The 22,639-nt window shown below is 47.7% G+C and overlaps 1 protein-coding gene across 5 annotated transcripts in view; it reads left to right on the forward strand.

The window, feature by feature from the left end:
- UBR4 (ubiquitin protein ligase E3 component n-recognin 4) overlaps positions 1-22,639 on the forward strand; it is a 95,472-nt gene that overhangs the window by 46,009 nt on the left and 26,824 nt on the right. For all 5 annotated transcript variants that reach the window (XM_058855327.1, XM_058855328.1, XM_058855329.1 and 2 more), the window contains 21 exons: positions 802-951; positions 3,650-3,877; positions 4,763-4,841; positions 5,454-5,690; positions 6,543-6,711; positions 7,535-7,679; positions 8,314-8,399; positions 8,918-9,005; positions 9,273-9,466; positions 11,207-11,446; positions 13,548-13,686; positions 15,110-15,235; positions 15,372-15,500; positions 17,221-17,564; positions 18,229-18,319; positions 18,599-18,683; positions 18,842-18,969; positions 19,808-19,937; positions 20,394-20,551; positions 21,689-21,798; positions 22,311-22,452. In XM_058855327.1, coding sequence (XP_058711310.1) covers positions 802-951; positions 3,650-3,877; positions 4,763-4,841; positions 5,454-5,690; positions 6,543-6,711; positions 7,535-7,679; positions 8,314-8,399; positions 8,918-9,005; positions 9,273-9,466; positions 11,207-11,446; positions 13,548-13,686; positions 15,110-15,235; positions 15,372-15,500; positions 17,221-17,564; positions 18,229-18,319; positions 18,599-18,683; positions 18,842-18,969; positions 19,808-19,937; positions 20,394-20,551; positions 21,689-21,798; positions 22,311-22,452 — 3,198 coding nt within the window. The remainder of the gene's footprint in view (positions 1-801; positions 952-3,649; positions 3,878-4,762; positions 4,842-5,453; positions 5,691-6,542; positions 6,712-7,534; positions 7,680-8,313; positions 8,400-8,917; positions 9,006-9,272; positions 9,467-11,206; positions 11,447-13,547; positions 13,687-15,109; positions 15,236-15,371; positions 15,501-17,220; positions 17,565-18,228; positions 18,320-18,598; positions 18,684-18,841; positions 18,970-19,807; positions 19,938-20,393; positions 20,552-21,688; positions 21,799-22,310; positions 22,453-22,639) is intronic.

A 22,639-nucleotide genomic window follows, 5' to 3' on the forward strand; every position in this document is an offset into this window, starting at 1 on the left:
TTTACCAAAATCCATCTTTTCTAGCCCAAATTTTCCAGCTCTGAGCAATCCTTGGTGCCCTCCTAAGCCAGGAGTTCTGTGGGTTCCTGGAGGAATCATCCTGAAACTGCTCCAGCCCGTGGCTCCCTGTGCTTGGCAGGCACAATTCCTCAACTTGGTGTGGAATGGTGGAATTTCCACAGCAATTCCCTCTTTTGGTGCCGTTTTGTCGTGGTTTGGTGTTGGTACAGGCACATTTAATTACTGATTAAATGTAAAATAAATTAAAGTGCTTTATTTCTCCAGACCAGCTCAGTGCATCCTCACTTGCATCCAGCTCCAGGCCTTGTGCAGGGTTTTGTTCATCATTTGTGAACATTCTTTGGGCTGCAAAGGGGCAGAAATGGCATTTTTTTTAAAAAAAAGCAGCAAAAGCACCCATCACTCAGAGCCTGAGGGATTTCAAGTTCAAGGTCCTGTGCAGGGTTTTGTTCTTTGGGCTGCAAAGGGGCAGAAATAGCATTTTTTTAAAAAAAAGCAGCAAAAACACCCCATGACTCAGAGCCTGAGGGATTTCAAGGCCTTGTGCAGGGTTTTGTTCATCATTTGTGAACATTTTTGGGCTGCAAAGGGGCAGAAATAGGTTTTTTTTTTAAAAAAAGCAGGAAAAGCACCCATCACTCAGAGCCTGAGGGATTTCAAGTTCAAGGTCCTGTGCAGGGTTTTGTTCTTTGGGCTGCAAAGGGGCAGAAATGGTTTTTTTTTTAAAGAAAACAGCAAAAGCACCCCATGACTCAGAAGCTGAGGGATTTCTCTTGCCAGGGTCACGCTGCAGATGTTTTTGAGGCTTACACCCAGCTCCTGACAGAGATGGTGCTGCGCCTGCCCTACCAGATCAAGAAGATTGCAGACACAAACTCCCGCATCCCCCCGCCCATCTTCGACCACTCCTGGTTCTACTTTTTATCTGAGGTAAGCAAAAAAATAATAAAGCTGCAGATTGCCACCAGAAAACCCCAATAATGGTTTGTTTCCTGGGAGAGATGAGCTTTGTAATTTCTCTTTCTTTTTTTTTGTCTCTTTTGGGCTCAATTCTCTGTGGATACAACTTTTCTCTGGTCTCTCAGCCTTCTCTGGGCTGAATTCTTCTGGGGTCCTCCCTCGTGGGGAGTTCCACTTATCTCAGTTTTTGTGATTGGAAGAAAACTCCCGAGCTCGTTAGAATCTTGTTTCTTGTGTTTATTGAAGGATCCTTACAAAACTTAACCAGGCTGGTTACAAGGTTAATCTTTGCAATTTGGCACATTTCTTTCTTCTGATGGTACAAACAAGGCCTTGTGGCTCACTTCGTGTCTGATGCACAAAATGGCCCTGAACTACGCAGTTCTTTTATCTTTATACCTATTTTTACCCAATTAACAATAGACACGTATATTATTTTTCTTAATGACCCAATGACCCATCACCTCTGTGCTGCACTGTGGCATTTTCTATCCAATCACTGACTATTACCCAAAAACCTCCAGGAGAAGAAGATGAAGAAGAAAGAAGAAAGGACAAGGGACAACACCCTAAATCCTCCATCTTGTCTCCTGTTCTCTAAACTATTTTTTTCACTCAGTGATTTAAGAAACTTTCTAATCCACACACCTACACTTTTAGCTTTTTCTATCTAACTTTAACATTTGTTTTCATGTATCACCATGAAAACATGCTCATGAATTTCATATAATATGAAATTCAGTGTTCTCTTGAATCCCACAACTAAACACTAAAAACAAGGGCACACAGTCTGCACCCCAGACTCCAACAAGCTTTGGCAGCTTCATCTTGGATTTTGAGCCCACTTGAAGGAAGGTGAGCTCGTGGTTTTGTGTGTTGAACAGGAATCTGTAGGAAAATCCAGGTGGAAAAATGAGGAAAAATGAGGTGGAAAAAATGAGGCTGTTGTGATTTCTTGGAGCTCAGTGCTCGCTGCCACAAAGCTCAGAGAGAAAAACCTGCTGTGAGATGGAAAAATCACCCTGCTCAGCTGTTGGGTACTTAAAAAAGAAATCAGGGAGATATTTGGAGTTTGTCTTCTCAGTTTGTTTCATACTTTACATAGCAAGTTATCTTCAATTTTCACAAGTGTGAGTTAGGATTTCTTAATTAGCCCTGGTTGGGTGTTAATTTGAGGTTGGAGATGAGCAGGGATGGTTTCCAGCGAGCGCTGCAGCACTGCCGTGCAGAATGAGACTTACAACACCTTACAGCTGTGTGAAAACACTCATTTCTGGTGTGAAAACACCCATTTTTGGTGTGAGAACATTCATTTTTGATATCAACACTCATTTTTTGTGTCAAAACACTCATTTTTGGTGTCAGAACATTCATTTTTGGTGTGTGAACACTCATTTTTGATGTGAGAACACTCATTTTTGGTGTGAAAACACTCATTTCTGGTGTCAAAACACTCATTTTTGGTGTGAGAACACTCGTTTTTGGTGTGAAAATACTCATTTTTGGTGTCAGAACACTCATTTTGGTGTCAGAACACTCATTTCTGGTGTCAGAACACTCATTTCTGGTGTGAACACACTCATTTTGGTGTGAGAACACTCATTTTTGGTGTCAGAACACTCATTTCTGGTGTGAAAACACTCATTTCTGGTGTGAGAACACTCATTTTTGGTGTCAGAACACTCATTTCTGGTGTGAAAACACTCATTTTTGGTGTCAGAACACTCATTTTTGGTGTGAGAACACTCATTTCTGGTGTGAACACTCATTTTTGGTGTCAACACTCATTTTTGGTGTGTGAACACTCATTTCTGGTGTCAGAACACTCATTTTTGGTGTGAAAATACTAATTTCTGGTGTGAAAACACTCATTTCTGGTGTGAAAACACTCATTTTTGGTGTGAAAATACTAATTTCTGGTGTGAAAACACTCATTTTGGTGTGAGAACGCTCATTTTTGGTGTGTGAACACTCATTTCTGGTGTGAAAACACTCATTTTTGGTGTGAAAACACTCATTTTTGGTGTGTGAACACTCATTTCTGGTGTGAAAACACTCATTTCTGGTGTGAGAACACTCATTTTGGTGTCAGAACACTCATTTCTGGTGTGAAAACACTCGTTTCTGGTGTCAGAACACTCATTTCTGGTGTCAGAACACTCATTTTTGGTGTCAGAACACTCATTTTTGGTGTCAGAACACTCATTTTTGGTGTGAAAACACTCATTTCTGGTGTCAGAACACTCATTTCTGGTGTCAGAACACTCATTTTTGGTGTCAGAACACTCATTTTTGGTGTGAAAACACTCATTTTGGTGTCAGAACACTCATTTTTGGTGTCAGAACACTCATTTTGGTGTCAGAACACTCATTTCTGGTGTCAGAACACTCATTTTTGGTGTGAAAACACTCATTTTGGTGTCAGAACACTCATTTTTGGTGTCAGAACACTCATTTCTGGTGTCAACACTCATTTTTGGTGTGAAAACACTCATTTCTGGTGTCAGAACACTCATTTTTGGTGTCAGAACACTCGTTTCTGGTGTCAGAACACTCATTTTTGGTGTGAAAACACTCATTTTTGGTGTGAAAACACTCATTTTTGGTGTGAAAACACTCGTTTCTGGTGTCCAGCATGCCCCTGAGCCTGCCCTGCCTCTCTCTGCAGTACCTGATGATCCAGCAGACGCCGTTCGTGCGCCGCCAGGTGCGCAAGCTGCTGCTCTTCATCTGCGGCTCCAAGGACAAGTACCGGCAGCTGCGGGACCTGCACACCCTGGACTCGCACGTCAGGGGCATCAAGAAGCTGCTGGAGGAGCAGGGGATCTTCCTGAGGGCCAGCGTGGTGACAGCCAGCTCGGGGTCTGCCCTGCAGTACGACACCCTCATCTCCCTCGTGAGTGAGCAGCAGGGACAAGCGTGGAGGTGGTGGTGGAGGTGGTCATGGTGGTCGTGGTGTTTGTGGTGGTCATGGTGGTGGAGGAGGTGGTGATGGTGGTCATGGTGGTCGTGGTGGTCGTGGTGGTGGTCATGGCCGTGGTCATTGTCGTGGTGGTCATGGTTGTGGTTGTGGTCATGGTGGACGTGGTGGTGCTTATGGTGCTGATGGTGCTGATGGTGCTGATGGTGCTGATGGTGGTGGTGGTGGAGGTGGTGGTGATGGTGTGACAGGAATGCTGATGTGGTGGTGCTGGTGGAGGTGGAGGTGGTGCTGATGGTGGTGGTGGTGGCGGTGGTGGAGGTTGTGGAGGTGGTGGTGGAGGTGATGGTGATGGTGATGGTGGAGGTGGTGGTGGTGATGGTGTGACAGGAATGCTGAAGTGGTGGTGGTGGTGGCGGTGGTGGAGGTGGTGGTCATGGTGGTGATGGAGGTGGAGCTGTTGGTGGAGGTGGTGGTGGTGGTGGTGCTGGTGGTGTGACAGGAATGCTGATGTGGTGCTGGTGGTGGTGGTGGTGATGGTGTGACAGGAATGCTGATGTGATGGTGGTGGTGGTGGTGCTGGTGCTGGTGTTGTGACAGGAATGCTGATATGGTGGTGATGGTGATGGTGGTGGTGCTGGTGGTGTGACAGGAATGCTGATGTGGTGGTGGTGATGGTGGTGCTGGTGGTGTGACAGGAATGCTGATGTGGTGGAGCTGATGGTGTGACAGGAATGCTGATGTGGTGGTGGTGGTGATGGTGTGACAGGAATGCTGATGTGCTGGTGATGGTGGTGATGGTGGTGGTGCTGGTGGTGTGACAGGAATGCTGATGAGCTGTTTGATCCTTTGTGCCTGCAGATGGAACATTTAAAGGCTTGTGCAGAGATTGCCACGCAGAGAACGGTGAACTGGCAGAAGTTCTGCATCAAGGATGACTGTGAGTGCTGTCTCTGCAGGGTTTGGGGAGCACTGGTGTCCTGGTGGGGATGGAGGTGGCTCAGATGGGGAAGAGAAGGTTTTGTCTCCAGTCCTAATTATCTCAGTGCTCTAATTGCATGTGGTCCTTGGCTAAAGAGCAAAATGTGGTGTAATGGATAGCTCAGAGGAGCAGGAGATGTGTGTGTTCTCTCTCTTGTGCTGCCATTGGCCCAGAGAGTAATTGAGTGATGAGCCTTTGTACCTGGTGTGCCCCAAGGTTAGGCTTCTTTCCTGGCACTTTGCTTCTTGTGTATAAAGGCTTTTGGTTTAGGTTGGGTTTTTTTTTCCTTTTTTTTTTTATTTTTTTTTTATTTTTAATTCAGGCTTTAGTGGCGTGGAGCTCTGTCAGGGGGGTTTAGGTTGGAAATCAGGAAAGGTTCTTCCCCCAGAGGTTCCCCAAGGAATGGGCACAGCCCTGAGGCTGCTCCAGGAGGGTTTGGCCAACACTCCCAGGCTGGGATTGTTGGGGTGTCTGTGCAGGGCCAGGGTTGGATTTGATCCCTGTGGGTCTTTTCCAGCTGAGGATATTCCACAGGCGTGTGATTGAAACATTCTCTCCTTTCCTCCACAGCGGTTCTCTATTTCCTGCTCCAAGTCAGCTTCCTGGTGGACGAGGGAGTGTCCCCAGTTCTCCTGCAGCTGTTATCTTGTGCTCTGTGTGGCAGCAAAGTGCTGTCTGTGACTTCTGGAGCCTCCAGCACCTCTTCCACCTCTGCTCCTGCAGCATCAGGCTCCGGGCAGGCGGCAGGGCAGAGCAAATCCTCCACCAAAAAGAGCAAGAAGGAGGAAAAGGAGAAGGAGAGAGAGGGTGAGGGTTAGCTGGGCTCTGTCCTGTGGTTTTAGAGAGCGAGTCTGCTCCTCACAGCCTTTTCTGCTCAGTTTAGAAAGAGCTGGATGGTAAATCCTGCATTGTTGGGATCATGTCTCGTGGCACAGCCACAATCAGGAGAGAGGTTTTCCCATGTCTAGATGGGACTAAGGTGAAGCAGCTCCTGAGAGTTGGGCTGAAATCACGTGCCCATCCCAAACCCACTGTGTTTATTGCCTGGAGTGGGTGTGAAGTTGTCTGATGGTGTTACCTAACCTGGTGATGAAGCAGCTTCCACTTAACTTGCCTGTCCTGGGTTGTAGGAGGCTGAAATGCTCACGAGGATTAAAACAAATCCTGGGGATGCACACCCAGTTAGCTCTGCTCTGCAGTGATTGTGTTCAGACTTGTTTCCTCTGGCTGCCTTGGAAGCTCTGCTGGAGCCAGGACCGCTGCTTAATGAATATCCACAGTCCTGGGAAAGTAATTAAGCTTCCCTATAAAAGTCACGGGCATAAATTCTCACTTGGCTTTCCTTCAAGGAACCGCTTTGGCTTTCACCATCAGATGGTTCTCTGTGTCTTTTCATTGCCTCATGGTCAATCCTTTTCTTTTTATCAGGATGTGTAGCACATTTCTCACGTCCTCACTGGCAAGTTTTCCTGCAGTTTGTTTTTTTTTTTTTTGCCCTGTTAGTCCAGGAGTATTGGGTTATATTTTTGAAAAAGACAAGAACGTTTTAACTTTCTTAAAGATAATTTGTCCCCATGATCCTCTTTGAAATTCAGGAGAGTGGCCTGCCTGTGAGGTGCTGCATTTATCTTCTCCCTAAAGCCTTCCCTGTGTGCCTAGGTGAGGGTTCAGGCAGCCAGGAGGACCAGCTGTGTACGGCCCTGGTGAACCAACTGAACAAATTCGCTGACAAGGAGACCCTGATCCAATTCCTGCGCTGCTTCCTGCTGGAATCCAACTCATCCTCAGTGAGGTGGCAGGCTCACTGCCTGGCTCTGCACATCTACAGGTGAGCCCAGGGGCTGCTCCCTCTGGAATTGCCCTGGAAATGCAGTTTTCCACTGGGGCTGGAGGTGGAAGCTGTTGTTGTTCTAATTAGGAACGGCCAGAAAGAACGACACGGACTCTCAAGGGAGTCAGAACAGGAGAAATCCTCTGTTTATTGCTCTAGGCTTGTCTTATAGACTAGATCGTGGAAAATACAGAAAGGAAACTCTTATTGGTTAGTAAAGTGCTACATTACCATCATTGGTCAGTGGGGTTCACCACCCCCTGACTTTCTCCTGCAAGGAAAATAAAAGGACAGACAAACAGCACCTGGCAGTTGTTTTCTGTCTCTGAGGATTGTTTTGAAATCCTCCTATGAATTTCCCAGGCTGGCTTTCAGGCAGGACTGAGAGGCCATGGGGCCTGCAGCTTGCTCCAAAGCTAGCCTCCATAAGCTGTGATTTATCCCTGATCCATCTCAGCAATCATCCACAAGGAACAGTTTTATTTCTCTCTGCAAAATCTGGCTCCTGTTGTGGCCAGGAGCAGGTGTTTGTGGGCAGGGGGAATTCCTGAGGCAGATCCAGACTCACACCGTGAAAAACTGGGAGTTGTGTGGGAAAAGGAGCACTTGAGGGGCTGGACTCTGTCAGAGTTCAGTTGTTTTTGTTTTGGAGTGCTGGCTTCAAGGGATGCTGGGATTTATCTCTGTGAACCCTGCAAGATGATGGTTTCCCAGTTTGCTGGATTGGAGTTTATATTCCCCTTCTGCACAAGATCTGTGCCCTCTTCAGGACCCTGACTGTCTGTAACCCACTCACCCAACCTTGTGTTCCACCCAACAGGAACTCCAACAAATCCCAGCAGGAGTTACTGCTGGATCTGATGTGGTCCATCTGGCCAGAGCTGCCAGCCTACGGAAGAAAGGCTGCCCAGTTTGTGGATCTGCTGGGATACTTCTCCCTGAAAACACAGCAGACCGAGAAAAAGGTACAGTGACATTCCAGGAGGAAGGCACAGCATCCCAGCTGCTCGTTTCTGATACAGCTGGAACAGATTTTCTGTCAACAGAGCTTCTGGTGGAAATTTTTTGTGTTCTTAGATCTTTAATGTTAAAGAAAGCAGGATCTTTAAAAAATTGGAAGTGTGGTTTTTTTATTTTATTGTTTTGGGGGTGAAATTGTGCTGGTGAGTTTTTTTATTTATGGAGAAAAACACTTCTTTCACACAAGAGGCTTTTGTGGATCTGGCAGCTCCAGTTTATACATTTTTGATATTGCAACTCCTAGAAACCTTTTGTAACCATGATTTTTGATCAAAGGAAGTGGAGGATCTTTTAGGGGATCAGTGGGATTGAGAACAAATAATTCATTGCTACTTGCATGAGTGTGTTTAAAGAATGCCACACAAATCTTGGCAGGGATTGACTGACAAACAGCACTTAGTGTGTAAATCTCAAATTTTCAGCTTGGTGACAGTCCTGGGTAATGATTTAAACACCTGAACTCCCTTGGGTGTGGTGTGTGCCTCTTCTGGGGGACCTGGAACAGCACAAGATGAGGGTTGTGTGTGTCTGTGAGCAATAAAATCATTGTTTTGAAGTCTTCTCCTGGTTGTATTTCAGCTGAAGGAATATTCCCAAAAAGCAGTGGAGATCCTGCGGACTCAAAACCACATTCTCACCAACCACCCCAACTCCAACATCTACAAGTGAGTCACCTGTGCCTTTGATCCATGTCCCTGAAGGGATTTCCAGCTGAGCTCCATCCTGCTCTGGCCCTGCTGAGGTTCTGCTGGGCTGGGCAGAGCAGAAAATCCTTGCTGCCAATGGAAACCTGATGTCCTGTCCCTCCAGCAGAGCTCCAGCTCTTCTGCTTTCACTGACAGAAAATGTTATAAAATCTTTCACTGACAGAAAATGTTATAAAATCTTTCACTGTCAGTGAATGTTATGGAATCTTTCACTGTCAGTAAATGTAAATGTTATGAAATCTCAGGCCCAGCTGGAGAGTAGAGTTTTTAGAGTTTTTTTTTTTGCAGTTTTTAGTGTTGTGTTCTTGGTCCCACCTCAGCTGTTGGTAATTACATTAAAAATGCTGCTTAGTTAAAATCTGTTATTTCCAGTGTGGTTTTCAGTTCTGTTAATTGGGAGTGACAGTGATTCTGGTTGAGTGGTTGGGGTTTAAAGCAGCAAACACAGGTCCATGTGTGGTGTTCCCTCGTTCCAGCACCTTGTCCGGGCTCGTGGAATTCGATGGCTACTACCTGGAGAGTGATCCTTGCCTTGTGTGCAACAACCCCGAGGTGCCCTTCTGTGTAAGTAACCCTGCAATCACACAGCCATGGAATATCCTCAGTTGGAAAGAGCCCACAGGGATCAAATCCAACCCTGGCCCCAACAATCCCACCCTGTCCAAACCCTCCGGAGCTCCGGCAGCCTCGGGGCCGTGCCCATTCCCTGGGGAACCTGGGCAGTGCCAGGGGGGAAGAACCTTTCCCTGATTTCCAGCCATGCTTTTCCCGTGTCTCTGATGTTTTGGGGTGCCCTCAGACAGGCAGTGAGTCCTCACTTTGCCTCCCCAGTACATCAAGCTGTCGTCCATCAAAGTGGACACGCGCTACACGACCACGCAGCAGGTGGTGAAGCTCATTGGCAGCCACACCATCAGCAAGGTGACAGTGAAGATTGGGGACCTGAAAAGGACCAAGATGGTGAGAACCATCAACCTCTACTACAACAACAGGACCGTGCAGGCCATCGTGGAGCTGAAGAACAAGTATGTTCATGGAGTTTTGTGTGTAGAGTCTGAGTTTGGTTCGTCCCCTTGGCTTCTTGTTTTCACCCAGGGTTCCTACTCATCACTCCCAGCCCACGTTGGGTGGGATTGTTCTGAATCCCCTTCAGTTGCTGAAGAAAAGATCCAGATTTCCTCTGGAGCTTGAAAAATGTCTATAAAACTGGTGGATTCCAACTTTGTCCAGGCTCTCTTTTAAGCACCTGACTTATTTGTGTGGGAACCAGGAGTAATACCGAGAGCACTTCATGGGTGGTTTGACTCCAAAAGGGATTTGGACTTTACAGCATGTCCAGGAATGCTGGAAGCATTACCATTGTTTGTTTGAAGCCATAGAATAGAATTAAAATTAGAAGTTGGATGGTCTCACTCTCTCAGCACTGCTTCACCTACCAGAAATGGCTCCTTTTCAACACCCTGCTCAGTCTGGAGCCAGTCCTTCTTATGTGCTTCCCCTTCTTACTTCTTGAGATGTTCTCACCAGAATCAGATCTCTCTGGCTTAGGGATTAATCCCTGCCCGCCACTTCTTGCTTATTTGAAGTCTTAATCCTGTGTGACATCACAAGTGGCTGCTGTGGAGAGGATTATGATGTCACAAAGAGAGGATTCTGACTTCAGCTTGAGAATAAGCAGTGGGAGCAGATGAGATCTTTAAGAAATAAATATCCTGTTTTCATGCAAATGTCCTTACTAATAAAAAAATGGAGGTGAAAATCCCTAGAAAATGTCTGTAGAATTAAAGTTTTTCCATGAGGCATCAACAGCTCTTTAATCCCAAACAGTCTCTCTCTATGAAGAGGATAAAGGCTTAAAATGTATTTCTGGCTACATATCATGTCAATACAGAAGCTCAGGAAACGAATCCTAGAACTGCTCTCCATTCATCCCAGTTAAAGGAGATTTGGAGCCGAGACGGTTCCATTTGGCTTCTCCTCACACGTGGGCGGGGAGGGAACTTCCCTGTGGAAAAAAAAACTTATTTCCTTTTATTTTCCTTTTCCTTTCCTTTTTCCTTTTCTTTTTCTTTTCTTTTTCTTTTCTTTTTCTTTTCCCTTTCCCTTTCCCTTTCCTTTCCTTTTTCCTTTCCTTTCCTTTCCTTTCCTTTCCTTTCCTTTCCTTTCCTTTCCTTTCCTTTCCTTTCCTTTCCTTTCCTTTCCTTTCCTTTCCTTTCCTTTCCTTTCCTTTCCTTTCCTTTCCTTTCCTTTCCTTTCCTTTCCTTTCCTTTCCTTTCCTTTCCTTTCCCCTTTCCCCTTTCCCCTTTCCCCTTTCCCCTTTCCCCTTTCCCCTTTCCCCTTTCCCCTTTCCCCTTTCCCCTTTCCCCTTTCCCCTTTCCCCTTTTATTCCTTTCTCCTTTTTCTCCTTTCTCCTTTTTCTCCTTTCTCCTTTTTCTCCTTTCTCCTTTTTCTCCTTTCTCCTTTTTCTCCTTTCCCCTTTCCCCTTTCTCCTTTTTCTCCTTTCTCCTTTTTCTCCTTTCTCCTTTTTCTCCTTTCCCCTTTCCCCTTTCTCCTTTTTCTCCTTTCTCCTTTTTCTCCTTTCTCCTTTCCTTTCTCCTTTCTCCTTTTTCTCCTCTCTCCTCTCTCCTCTCCCCTCTCTCCTCTCTCCTCTCTCCTCTCTCCTCTCTCCTCTCCCCTCTCTCCTCTCTCCTCTCCCCTCTCCCCTCTCTCCTCTCCTCTCTCCTCTCTCCTCTCCCCTCTCTCCTCTCTCCTCTCCCCATCCCCAGGCCAGCACGCTGGCACAAGGCGAAGAAGGTTCAGCTGACGCCGGGTCAGACGGAGGTGAAGATCGATCTGCCCCTGCCCATCGTGGCCTCCAACCTGATGATCGAGTTTGCCGATTTCTACGAGAATTACCAGGCGTCCACCGAGACCCTGCAGTGCCCGCGCTGCAGCGCCTCGGTGCCCGCCAACCCCGGCGTGTGCGGCAACTGCGGCGAGAACGTCTACCAGTGCCACAAGTGCAGGTGTGTCACTGTGTCACTGTGTGTCACTGTGTCACTGTGTGTCCCCAGAGTCACTGTGTGTCACTGTGTGTCCCCAGAACGTCTACCAGTGCCACAAGTGCAGGTGTGTCACTGTGTCCCCTGTGTCACTGTGTGTGTCACTGTGTCACTGTGTGTCACTGTGTGTCCCCTGTGTCACTGTGTGTCACTGTGTGTGTCCCCAGAACGTCTACCAGTGCCACAAGTGCAGGTCAGGCTGTCCCCTGTGTCCCCTGTGTCACTGTGTGTCACTGTGTGTCCCCTGTGTCACTGTGTGTCACTGTGTGTGTCCCCAGAACGTCTACCAGTGCCACAAGTGCAGGTGTGTCCTGTGTCCCCTGTGTCACTGTGTCACTGTGTGTCCCCTGTGTGTCCCCAGAACGTCTACCAGTGCCACAAGTGCAGGTGTGTCCTGTGTCACTGTGTCCCCTGTGTCACTGTGTGTGTCCTGTGTCACTGTGTGTCACTGTGTGTCCCCTGTGTCACTGTGTGTGTCCCCTGTGTGTCCCCAGAACGTCTACCAGTGCCACAAGTGCAGGTCAGCCTGTGTCACTGTGTCACTGTGTCACTGTGTGTCCCCTGTGTCACTGTGTGTCCCCTGTGTCACTGTGTGTCCCCTGTGTCACTGTGTGTGTCCCCTGTATGTCCCCAGAACGTCTACCAGTGCCACAAGTGCAGGTCTGGCTGTGTCCTGTGTCACTGTGTCACTGTGTGTGTCCCCTGTGTCACTGTGTGTGTCCCCTGTGTCACTGTGTGTCCCCTGTGTCACTGTGTATGTCCCCAGAGTCACTGAGTGTCCCCAGAACATGTACCAGTGCCACAGTGTCCCCAGTGTCCCCAGAACATGTGCCAGTGCCACAGAGTGTCCCCAGTGTCCCCAGAGCGTGCAGCAGTGCCACAGAGTGTCCCCAGTGTCCCCAGAGCGTGCACCAGTGCCACAGAGTGTCCCCAGTGTCCCCAGAGCGTGCACCAGTGCCACAGAGTGTCCCCAGTGTCCCCAGAACATGTGCCAGTGCCACAGAGTGTCCCCAGTGTCCCCAGAGCGTGCACCAGTGCCACAGAGTGTCCCCAGTGTCCCCAGAACATGTACCAGTGCCACAGAGTGTCCCCAGTGTCCCCAGAGCGTGCACCAGTGCCACAATTGGAGGTGTTTGTGTCCCCCCGAGCCCTCCCGGGTGCCCCACACCCCCTGCCACGTAAATCCCCCATTCTGGTTAATAAAAAGCACACAATCAAATTAGTGGGGAAGTATAAAACAGGCTTAAACAGGGATTTAATGTAATGCAGGCTAACAAAGGGAGCCTGGGAGCACAGTACTCAGCGAGCTGCAGTTTCACATCCTCCAGGTTCACACCACAGAATTCCCAGGAGCAGGTTCATTTTGGGCTGGAGTTCAGCTCTGGGATTGCAGGGCTTCCCCCAGGATCTCTGGCTGGACAGAGATTCCATTCTATTCATGGCTTTTGTTGTGTTCTGCTCATTCAGAGCAGGCTCAGGGGTGATTTATTGTGTGCTATTCACACTTCCACTACTGCCTTAGAAACCCTTCTCCTTTGTCACTTTTGTCCCCTTATCTGATATCTCTTTCCCCTTATTGTTGTCCCATATTCCTCTCTGATCCTCATGGGATTAGAGGTGTGTAGCAGGCTCTTTCCTGGTGATTGCTGGTGTGTGGAAAGGTTTCCACATCCCTTCTGGAGTTGTGGGAGCTGTAAATCAACTTCTGTCTGCTGCCCAGTGGGGTGAGAAGTGCTGCAGTCAGTCCCACAGCAAAGCCCAGACCCTACAAACCAGAACAATTCCTTTCCCTGTGTTCTCCTCAGTGCCCCAGCCTGAATTTCTACTGGGAATTACTGTCATTAAAGTAGAATTGTTAGGAACAATTTCTGTTCCCTGCTTTTTCCAGCCAGAATGTGGCACTGCTGTGAGGATTTCTGCTGCCTGATCCGTAGGTTTTGATTGAACATCTCTGGTCTGGAGATGTTTCAGGAGTCACCCACCTCTCTTAGCCGAGTCCATCCAGTTTGTTTCATTGCCTCAGCTGCCTCCAGCTGCAGGTTTTGAGCTGCTGCCTTCCCTCCAGGTCCATCAATTATGATGAGAAGGATCCTTTCCTGTGCAACGCCTGTGGCTTCTGTAAATACGCCCGCTTCGACTTCATGCTCTACGCCAAGCCCTGCTGCGCCGTGGACCCCATCGAGAACGAGGAGGATCGCAAGAAGGTGGGGCTGGCAGGAGATGGATACTGCAGCTCTGGGCCACTCTGCAGGGATCCATCCCCTGGCAAAATCTGTGCTCCTTCAAGGCTCCTCACTGCCTGGTGAATTCTGGGTTTGGGTCTTGCTGCAGCAGAGAGTTCATCAAAAGTCATCGTTCAGTGCCTCACTTAGGAGCTGACTGCATTTCTTTGCTTTGGCATTTGGGTTTTGGCATTGGGTCTTGCTTGGATTTGGGTTTTTCTGTTTGATTCCCATCCCACCTGAGGAGCACTGCTGGTGAATGAGGAACCCTCTGCACTCCCATGTGCTGTCCCAGAGGATCGGTGTGCTCGGTGTAATGTCACGGGGTGTGCTCAGTGAAGTGTCACCAGAGTGCTTCCCAGGGCACAACCAGGCTGCAGGGTCATCATTTAGTGATTTATTTTTATTTTCCCCACCAAAGAAAAGCAAAAGTGAAGATTTGGAGCTCTGTGGGTGTAGTTCTGCATATGAAATAAGAGTTTCTTTTTCCCTGGGCAGGCAGTGACAAACATCAACACTCTGCTGGACAAGGCTGACAGGGTGTATGAAATAAGTTTCTTTTTCTCTGGGTAGGCAGTGACAAACATCAACACTCTGCTGGACAAGGCTGACAGGGTGTATGAAATAAGAGTTTCTTTTTCCTGGGCAGGCAGTGACAAACATCAACACTCTGCTGGACAAGGCTGACAGGGTGTATGAAATAAGTTTATTTTTTCCTGGGCAGGCAGTGACAAACATCAACACTCTGCTGGACAAGGCTGACAGGGTGTATGAAATAAGAGTTTCTTTATTCCTGGGCAGGCAGTGACAAACATCAACACCCTGCTGGACAAGGCTGACAGGGTGTATGAAATAAGAGTTTCTTTTTCCCTGGGCAGGCAGTGACAAACATCAACACTCTGCTGGACAAGGCTGACAGGGTGTATGAAATAAGTTTCTTTTTCTCTGGGTAGGCAGTGACAAACATCAACACTCTGCTGGACAAGGCTGACAGGGTGTATGAAATAAGTTTCTTTTTCCCTGGGCAGGCAGTGACAAACATCAACACTGCTGGACAAGGCTGACAGGGTGTATGAAATAAGTTTATTTTTCCCTGGGCAGGCAGTGACAAACATCAACACTCTGCTGGACAAGGCTGACAGAGTGTATGAAATAAGAGTTTCTTTTTTCCTGGGCAGGCAGTGACAAACATCAACACTCTGCTGGACAAGGCTGACAGGGTGTATGAAATAAGTTTCTTTTTCTCTGGGTAGGCAGTGACAAACATCAACACTCTGCTGGACAAGGCTGACAGGGTGTATGAAATAAGTTTCTTTTTCTCTGGGTAGGCAGTGACAAACATCAACACCCTGCTGGACAAGGCTGACAGGGTGTATGAAATAAGAGTTTCTTTTTCTCTGGGCAGGCAGTGACAAACATCAACACCCTGCTGGACAAGGCTGACAGGGTGTACCACCAGCTGATGGGACACCGACCACAGCTGGAGAACCTCCTGTGCAAAGTGAACGAGGCAGCCCCTGAAAAACCCCAGGTAAGGAGATCCAGGAGCTCACCCTGGGTTCACACCAGCCTGGACTCTGCCCAGGGCACTCAGCTGCTGCTCTGCAGTTGTTATTTCAGTGTGGAGCCTCCAATTGGGATTCCTCTTTGCTTTCCCCCCGTTCCAGGATGAGTCTGGCAGCAGTGGAGGCATCAGTTCTACCTCAGCCAGCGTCAACAGGTACATCCTGCAGTTAGCCCAGGAGTACTGTGGGGACTGCAAGAACTCCTTCGATGAGCTTTCCAAAATCATCCAGGTACAGTTGATTTGGTTTGGATTTGGGTCGGCTTTTTTTTAGGAAAAAAACCCCAAGATGTTCCCATTCTTTATTTAATATCATTAACAACAGGTGATCAGCTGCATGTTTTCAGGGAAATAATAATAATTTCTAAAAGCTGCGTATTAATTACTAAAATTTCAGCTAGCTTGTGAAACTGGTTTCCTCAGCAGCTACATCATGAGGAGCAGGAGACTGAACAGATGGTTAATTAAAGAAAATTGAATTTTTGCAGTTTGAAAACACACCAGTCTAAAAGGTGACCTACAGAAATGTTTTATAAATTAAATGTATTTATTTCTGTTCAACAAGTCCCATAAACACTGGAAAGCCTGCTACATCATAAATGTCCTTTTGGCTGTGATATTTAAGCATATTGAATATATTTTGCTCTTTCTATAAAGAATAAATTACTCTGACTTGCTCTGCCAGTATTAATAGTATGGATTTGGCACATTCCCAGTAATTAATGGTATGGATTTGTCACATTCCCAGTAATGAATGGTATGGATTTGTCACATTCCCAGTAATGAATGGTATGGATTTGTCACATTCCCAGTAATTAATGATTTGGATTTGCCACATTTCCAGTGTTACATTGCAGGTAGGGAGGATAACTGGGAGTGAGGCTGGTATTCCTCATGGATAACTGGGAGTGATGCTGGTATTCCTCATGGATAACTGGGAGTGAGTGATGCTGGTATTCCTCATGGATAACTGGGAGTGATGCTGGTATTCCTCATGGATAACTGGGAATTAGTGAGGCTGGTATTCTCATGGATAACTGGGAGTGAGTGAAGCTGGTATTCTCATGGATAACTGGGAATGAGGCTGGTATTCCTCATGGATAACTGGGAGTGAGTGAGGCTGGTATTCCTCATGGATAACTGGGAGTGAGTGAGGCTGGTATTCCTCATGGATAACTGGGAATTAGTGAGGCTGGTATTCCTCATGGATAACTGGGAATTAGTGAGGCTGGTATTCCTCATGGATAACTGGGAGTGAGGCTGGTATTCCTCATGGATAACTGGGAGTGAGGCTGGTATTCCTCATGGATAACTGGGAGTGAGGCTGGTATTCCTCATGGATAACTGGGAGTGATGCTGGTATTCCTCATGGATAACTGGGAATTAGTGAGGCTGGTATTCCTCATGGATAACTGGGAGTGAGGCTGCTATTCCTCATGGATAACTGGGAGTGAGGCTGGTATTCCTCATGGATAACTGGGAGTGAGGCTGGTATTCCTCATGGATAACTGGGAGTGAGGCTGGTATTCCTCATGGATAACTGGGAATTAGTGAGGCTGATATTCCTCATGGATAACTGGGAGTGAGGCTGGTATTCCTCATGGATAACTGGGAATTAGTGAGGCTGATATTCCTCATGGATAACTGGGAGTGAGGCTGGTATTCCTCATGGATAACTGGGAATGAGGCTGGTATTCCTCATGGATAACTGGGAATGAGGCTGGTATTCCTCATGGATAACTGGGAGTGAGTGAGGCTGATATTCCTCATGGATAACTGGGAATGAGGCTGATATTCCTCATGGATTTACCATGAAGGATCTCAAGTTTGTAAACACTTGTTTAAAAAAAAATTCCTTCTCCACAAAACACACAGCGAAACCAACCCCAACCAACCCCAGAAACAACCCAGGCACGGTTTTGTGGCTGACAATTCCTTCTGTGTGTTCCCAGAAAGTGTTTGCCTCCCGCAAGGAGCTGCTGGAGTATGACCTGCAGCAGCGCGAGGCGGCCACCAAATCCTCGCGGAGCTCGGCGCTGCCCACCTTCACCGCCAGCCAGTACCGCGCCCTGTCCGTGCTGGGCTGCGGCCACACCTCGTCCACCAAGTGCTACGGCTGTGCCTCAGCTGTCACCGAGCACTGCATCACCCTGCTGAGGGCTCTGGCCACCAACGGAGCCATTCGCCACATCCTGGTGGCCCAGGGGCTCATCCGGGAGCTCTTTGACTACAACCTGCGGCGCGGCGCGGCCGCCATGCGCGAGGAGGTGCGGCAGCTCATGTGCCTCCTGACCAGGTGAGAGCTGCTCTGGGGATCAGTGCCTCAGGGTTTTTTTGGATTTTCTGGTTTTTTCATGGATTTGTAATCCTGGAGTTCTTTAGAGCTCTGAACTCCACACACGGTGTCGGCCGCTGCGCTCCTGCTTTGGGCAGACAAAATTCCTCTCCAGGGCTGGCAGTGGAGGACACCTCACTGCCTCAGAGCCCCAGAAATGGAAACAAAAGGGACTTGGGGACAGCAAACTTGGGCTAAATGACTTCATCACCTGCAGCTGGAATTGCAGGATTAACCCCCAATGTGCCAATGGACCAAACTTACACAAGTGTGAGAAGCCAAAGTGAGCCGTGGAACATTTTGGGTGCCCCCCATCTGCCCAAAACGCACCTGAGGCCCTTCAGTAAATAAATAAAAAGCAGTTTTGCTTTTTATTCCCTTAATTTTGCCTGGCCTCTGTTTTCAGGGAGCTCCAAAAGGCATCAGGAAGGGAAAGCTTCACGGGGGAAGTTAAAATCACAGAGTGGTCTGGGTTGGACCCTCAGTCCCAGCCCTTGCCATGGGTGCCACCAGCAAAGTGTCACCTCCAGCTCTTTGTGCATTTGTTACCAGCTGAGCTGAAATCCCAGGAGCTTTTTAGTCCAAGCAGAGCATAACAATGTTGTCTTTTTCCTCCTGGAATCAGGGACAATCCAGAGGCCACACAGCAAATGAATGACTTAATCATTGGGAAGGTTTCTGCGGCTCTGAAGGGACACTGGGCAAATCCAGACTTGGTGAGAGACTCCAGTGTTTTCCTCTTTCTTTGTTCTGCCTCTCTGCACTGCTGGTGTGTTCTAATCACTGCATCTTCTCTCTCATGGTCTGTTTGTAAGAAAAAGAATTGAGTCTGGATAGGAAATGCCAAATGTCAGAGCACAGCACAGAATTTTGAGTACAGGCACTCGCTGAAGTTCCTGCCTTGGCTTTGCTCGTTCCTCTCCAGCAGGCTCCTGAGTGTGCATGGGATGAAATTCACTTAGATGTGTGTGTTTTGAGAGCACTCTGTGTTGCAGGCAAGCAGCCTCCAGTACGAGATGCTGCTGCTGACAGACTCCATCTCCAAGGAGGACAGCTGCTGGGAGCTGCGGCTGCGCTGCGGTGAGTGCAGACCCCCAGCCCCAGCTTCATTCTCAGCAAGAACATTCTTCCTGTGCAAATACAGGAGGATTTCCACCTCTAAAGCCATTTCAGGTGCTGTCTGGAGCTGTGGGTTTGTGTCCTGCCTGCAGCTCTCACACATCCCTGTCTGCTTTCAGCTCTCAGCCTCTTCCTGATGGCAGTGAACATCAAGACTCCGGTGGTTGTTGAGAACATCACCCTCATGTGCCTGCGCATCCTTCAGAAGCTCATCAAGCCACCCGCTCCAACCAGCAAGAAAAACAAGGTGCTGACCTCCCAGGCTGAGCAAAACACTGGGAATTTGCTGATTGGAGTCTGGAACATTTTTGGTGCAGCCCCTGGGGGGCTTTGTCTGTCCAAAACGCGCCTGAGGCCCTTCAGTAAATAAATAAAAAGCAGTTTTGCTTTTTATTCCCTTAATTTTTCCTGGCCTCTGTTTTTAGGGAGCTCCAAAAGGCATCAGGAAAGCCCCCTCTGAGTGAGGAATTTGTGAGGAAGCCAGGACTTGCTCTTCCTGGTCACTGTTCCTAGGGAAGCACAAGCCCTGTGACTCTGGGCTTCACACACTGTAAATTACAGATGGCTGCTCTGCTTTTCACTGCCTTTTTGGTGACTTTGACCACAACTCTTCTTCAGGGTTTGCTCTTTTCCCCTCAGATCTGAGGCATGGGGAAGGAACTGCTTCAAAGCCACAGCTTGGTTATTTTGGGCAGGCTTTTTGGTGCTGCTTTGTAGAATCAAGTACCTAAATTTGATATAATCAAGTACTTCTGTCTCAGATTTTTAAATCCACAGCTACTGTTCTCATTCAAATATATTGATTGGCTGCTATTGATTTTAATTCAGGAGCAGATTTGCAGGAGAGGAGGTGTTTTTCTGCTTTGATCTGCCTGTCTGATAATCACAGATGGATGTCAGAGATGGGTTTGCTGATATTTCAGTAGGAACTGGAGTGTCTCCCTTAGTTCACCATTAACACACACTTTATTACCCTGCTGCTGTCCAAGAGCTGCATTTACCCAGTGATTCACCTCAGGAGCTGCTCTTTGGCAGCAGGCTGTGGCTCTCTGAAGAATCACAGAGCTTTTTTTTTATTTTGTTAGGATGTGCCCATGGATGCTCTCACCACTGTCAAGCCTTACAGCAACGAAATCCATGCCCAGGCTCAGCTGTGGCTCAAGAGGGACCCCAAAGCATCATATGAAGCTTGGAAGAAATGTCTCCCTGCCAGAGGTAACCCCTGTGCCTGTGACCTGGTGCATTTCTGTGTCCCAGATTTAATAGGAAATGTGTTCCTTGTGTTGGCTTCTGTCCTGTGGCAGCTGATCCCACCCTCACATTCAGTCCTTGGAGTTGTAGCACTGACTTTTCCAGGCTCAAACCCCAAGCAGAAAACTCTCTGTGCCTAAAGAGAGTCAGGGAGTGTAAAAAATGGAACTTGTTGCTTATTTCAATCGATCCCAGCCAGCTGGAAAGCTGATGGAATTCCTTGAGAGAGGTTCTGGGCTTTGCATGAGGCTTGGAATTGAGCATGGCTCCACACAGGAGCGCAAACAGCAGCAGCAGGAGATGGAAGCACTCAGCTTCCCAGCTGGAGTTTGGCAAATCCCAGTAAGAAAACAAAAAGACTCTGGCAGTTTGCAGTTCCTGACTGCTGACACTTCCCTTGGGCTCTGCTCAACACTGCAGGTGCAGATGCCAACGGGAAAACTCCCAGCAAAGCTGAGCTCCACCAGCTCTACTTGTCAGAAAAATACATCTGGAAGTGGAAGCAGTTCATGAGTCGCCGTGGGAAGAGGACTTGTCCTCTGGACCTCAAGCTGGGACACAACAATTGGCTGCGACAGGTAAAGGTGGGGACAGCCCTGGGGCAGCTCAGGCACACACTGAGGCTGCTTTGCTGCAGCTCCTGTGCAGGGGGAAGGCTGGGACTCGCTGCAAGTCAGGTTTGCTGCAGTGTTCTCACAGAAATGCAGCGTCAAATGTTTATTTGGGAGTCTGGGGGTTCTTAACCTCAGAACCTTTGGGTGCTCCTGCATGCAGGATGAGCTGCACTTCTGTGTTGGAGTCACAGGCACAGAGAGTGTGCCTTTATCTCTGATACCTGGCTCTGACATCCAAGAAAGCACTGAATTTCATATCATTCCATCTGTATTTCATCTATATTTCTTCTAATTCCATCTGTATTTCATCTATATTTCATCTAATTTCATCTCTATTTCATCTAATTTCATCTCTATTTCATCTCTATTTCATCTAATTTCATCTCTATTTCATCTATATTTCATCTATATTTTCATATAACATCCTGAAAACAGCTGTTAAGGTTAAATAGAAAAGCTAGGAATGTAAATGTGTAAATCAGGAAGTTTTCTTATGTCACTGGGTGAAGAAGTTAAAGTTTGGAGATTAAAGTAGTTTAGAGAACAGAAGACAAGATGGAGGATTTAGGGTGTTGTCTCTTTTCCTTCTTCATCTTCTTCTTCCAGAGGTTTTTGGGTGGTAAATGATTGGATAGAGAATGCCACAGTGCAGCACACAGGTGTTGGGTCATTAAGAAAAATAATTTAATTGGCATCTGTTAATTGGATAAATAGACATATTAAAAACCTTGAAGAAAATCTTTGTTATCCATTTTGCACCTTAGTGCACGTAGCTCCTTGTACTTTGTAATGCAGATAAGAAAAGAACAAACAACCAAGACCAAAAGAGAGAAAAAACCTGCCCCTCTCTCATCAGCTTCATTTCAAGGGGAAAAAGAACCCAACCACCAAGTCCATGGCAGGACAGTCCTGGAGCAAAGCTTTGCTTGTTGAGTGTGGTGTTTTAGCAGGTCACCCACACCATTTCAACATTTTGAGCAGAGCAGGAGCTGTCACAGAGCAGGAAAATGCTGCCCTGATCAGCCCTGATGTTGTGCCTCCTTTTGAGCTGTCCCAAGTTCATCTGTTCCCATCTCTCTGAGCTGGTTTTTCCTGCCCCAGGTGCTGTTCACTCCTGCCACCCAGGCTGCCAGGCAGGCTGCCTGCACCATCGTGGAGGCCCTGGCCACCATCCCCAGCAGGAAGCAGCAGGTCCTGGATCTCCTCACCAGGTATTCCACAGCTCCACCAGGATTTCTCTTCAGTTCCCATCAGAACCTCTCCCTTCTTGCAGCTTTTCTCACACCTCTCCCTTGTTTGCTGCAGTTCAGGGGTCTTTTGGAGCTGGATGGTTTTTTAAACTCAGCTGGGAGGGTGTGGATTTAGGGGAATTTGGGGTTTGCTGCCTGGCAAGGAGCTCCTGCAGTCTGGGCTTTTTCCAGAGGTAAAGATCAGCTGTTGAGCTGTGTGGCCAGCATTTCTCCTGCCTCTTCAATGCCAGAATAACAGTTTAAACTCTCTTCCAGCTGCTGTGACATAACTTAGCCCAGCTCATGCACAGTCAGCTCCTTTTTGGGACAAACACTGATTTATCCAGCAAGTAATGAGTATCAGTGATGCTGTTAGCAAGGAGAGGGAGGATGAATTTCTGGAGGCTTTTTCTTCCTTTGCACAGTGTCCTTAAGCTGCAGAATGCCTTTTTGTTGCTGTGGAGGGGTTGTCAGCTTGTGTTTCTGTGTCACAGCTACCTGGATGAGCTGAGCATTGCTGGGGAATGTGCTGCTGAGTACCTGGCCCTGTATCAGAAGCTCATCAAACCTGCCCACTGGAAGGTCTACCTGGCAGCCAGGGGGGTTCTGCCCTACATTGGCAGCCTCATCACCAAGGTATGGATTTGTGAGCAGGAAATTACCTGTTAGCTTGGCTTTAAATCCCATCCCTTTGCTCAGTGCCCTGCTGAGCTTCTCCAGTTCACACTTTAGTGACCTCTGAACAGAGGGAGCCACGGGGGGTTTAACCCCAGCTGGAGAATTCCTCAGCACTCGAATTAACTGCTCTGGCATTGTAAATATA

The sequence above is a fragment of the Poecile atricapillus genome, chromosome 22 (genome assembly GCF_030490865.1).
Source record: "Poecile atricapillus isolate bPoeAtr1 chromosome 22, bPoeAtr1.hap1, whole genome shotgun sequence".
Taxonomy (NCBI): domain Eukaryota; kingdom Metazoa; phylum Chordata; class Aves; order Passeriformes; family Paridae; genus Poecile; species Poecile atricapillus.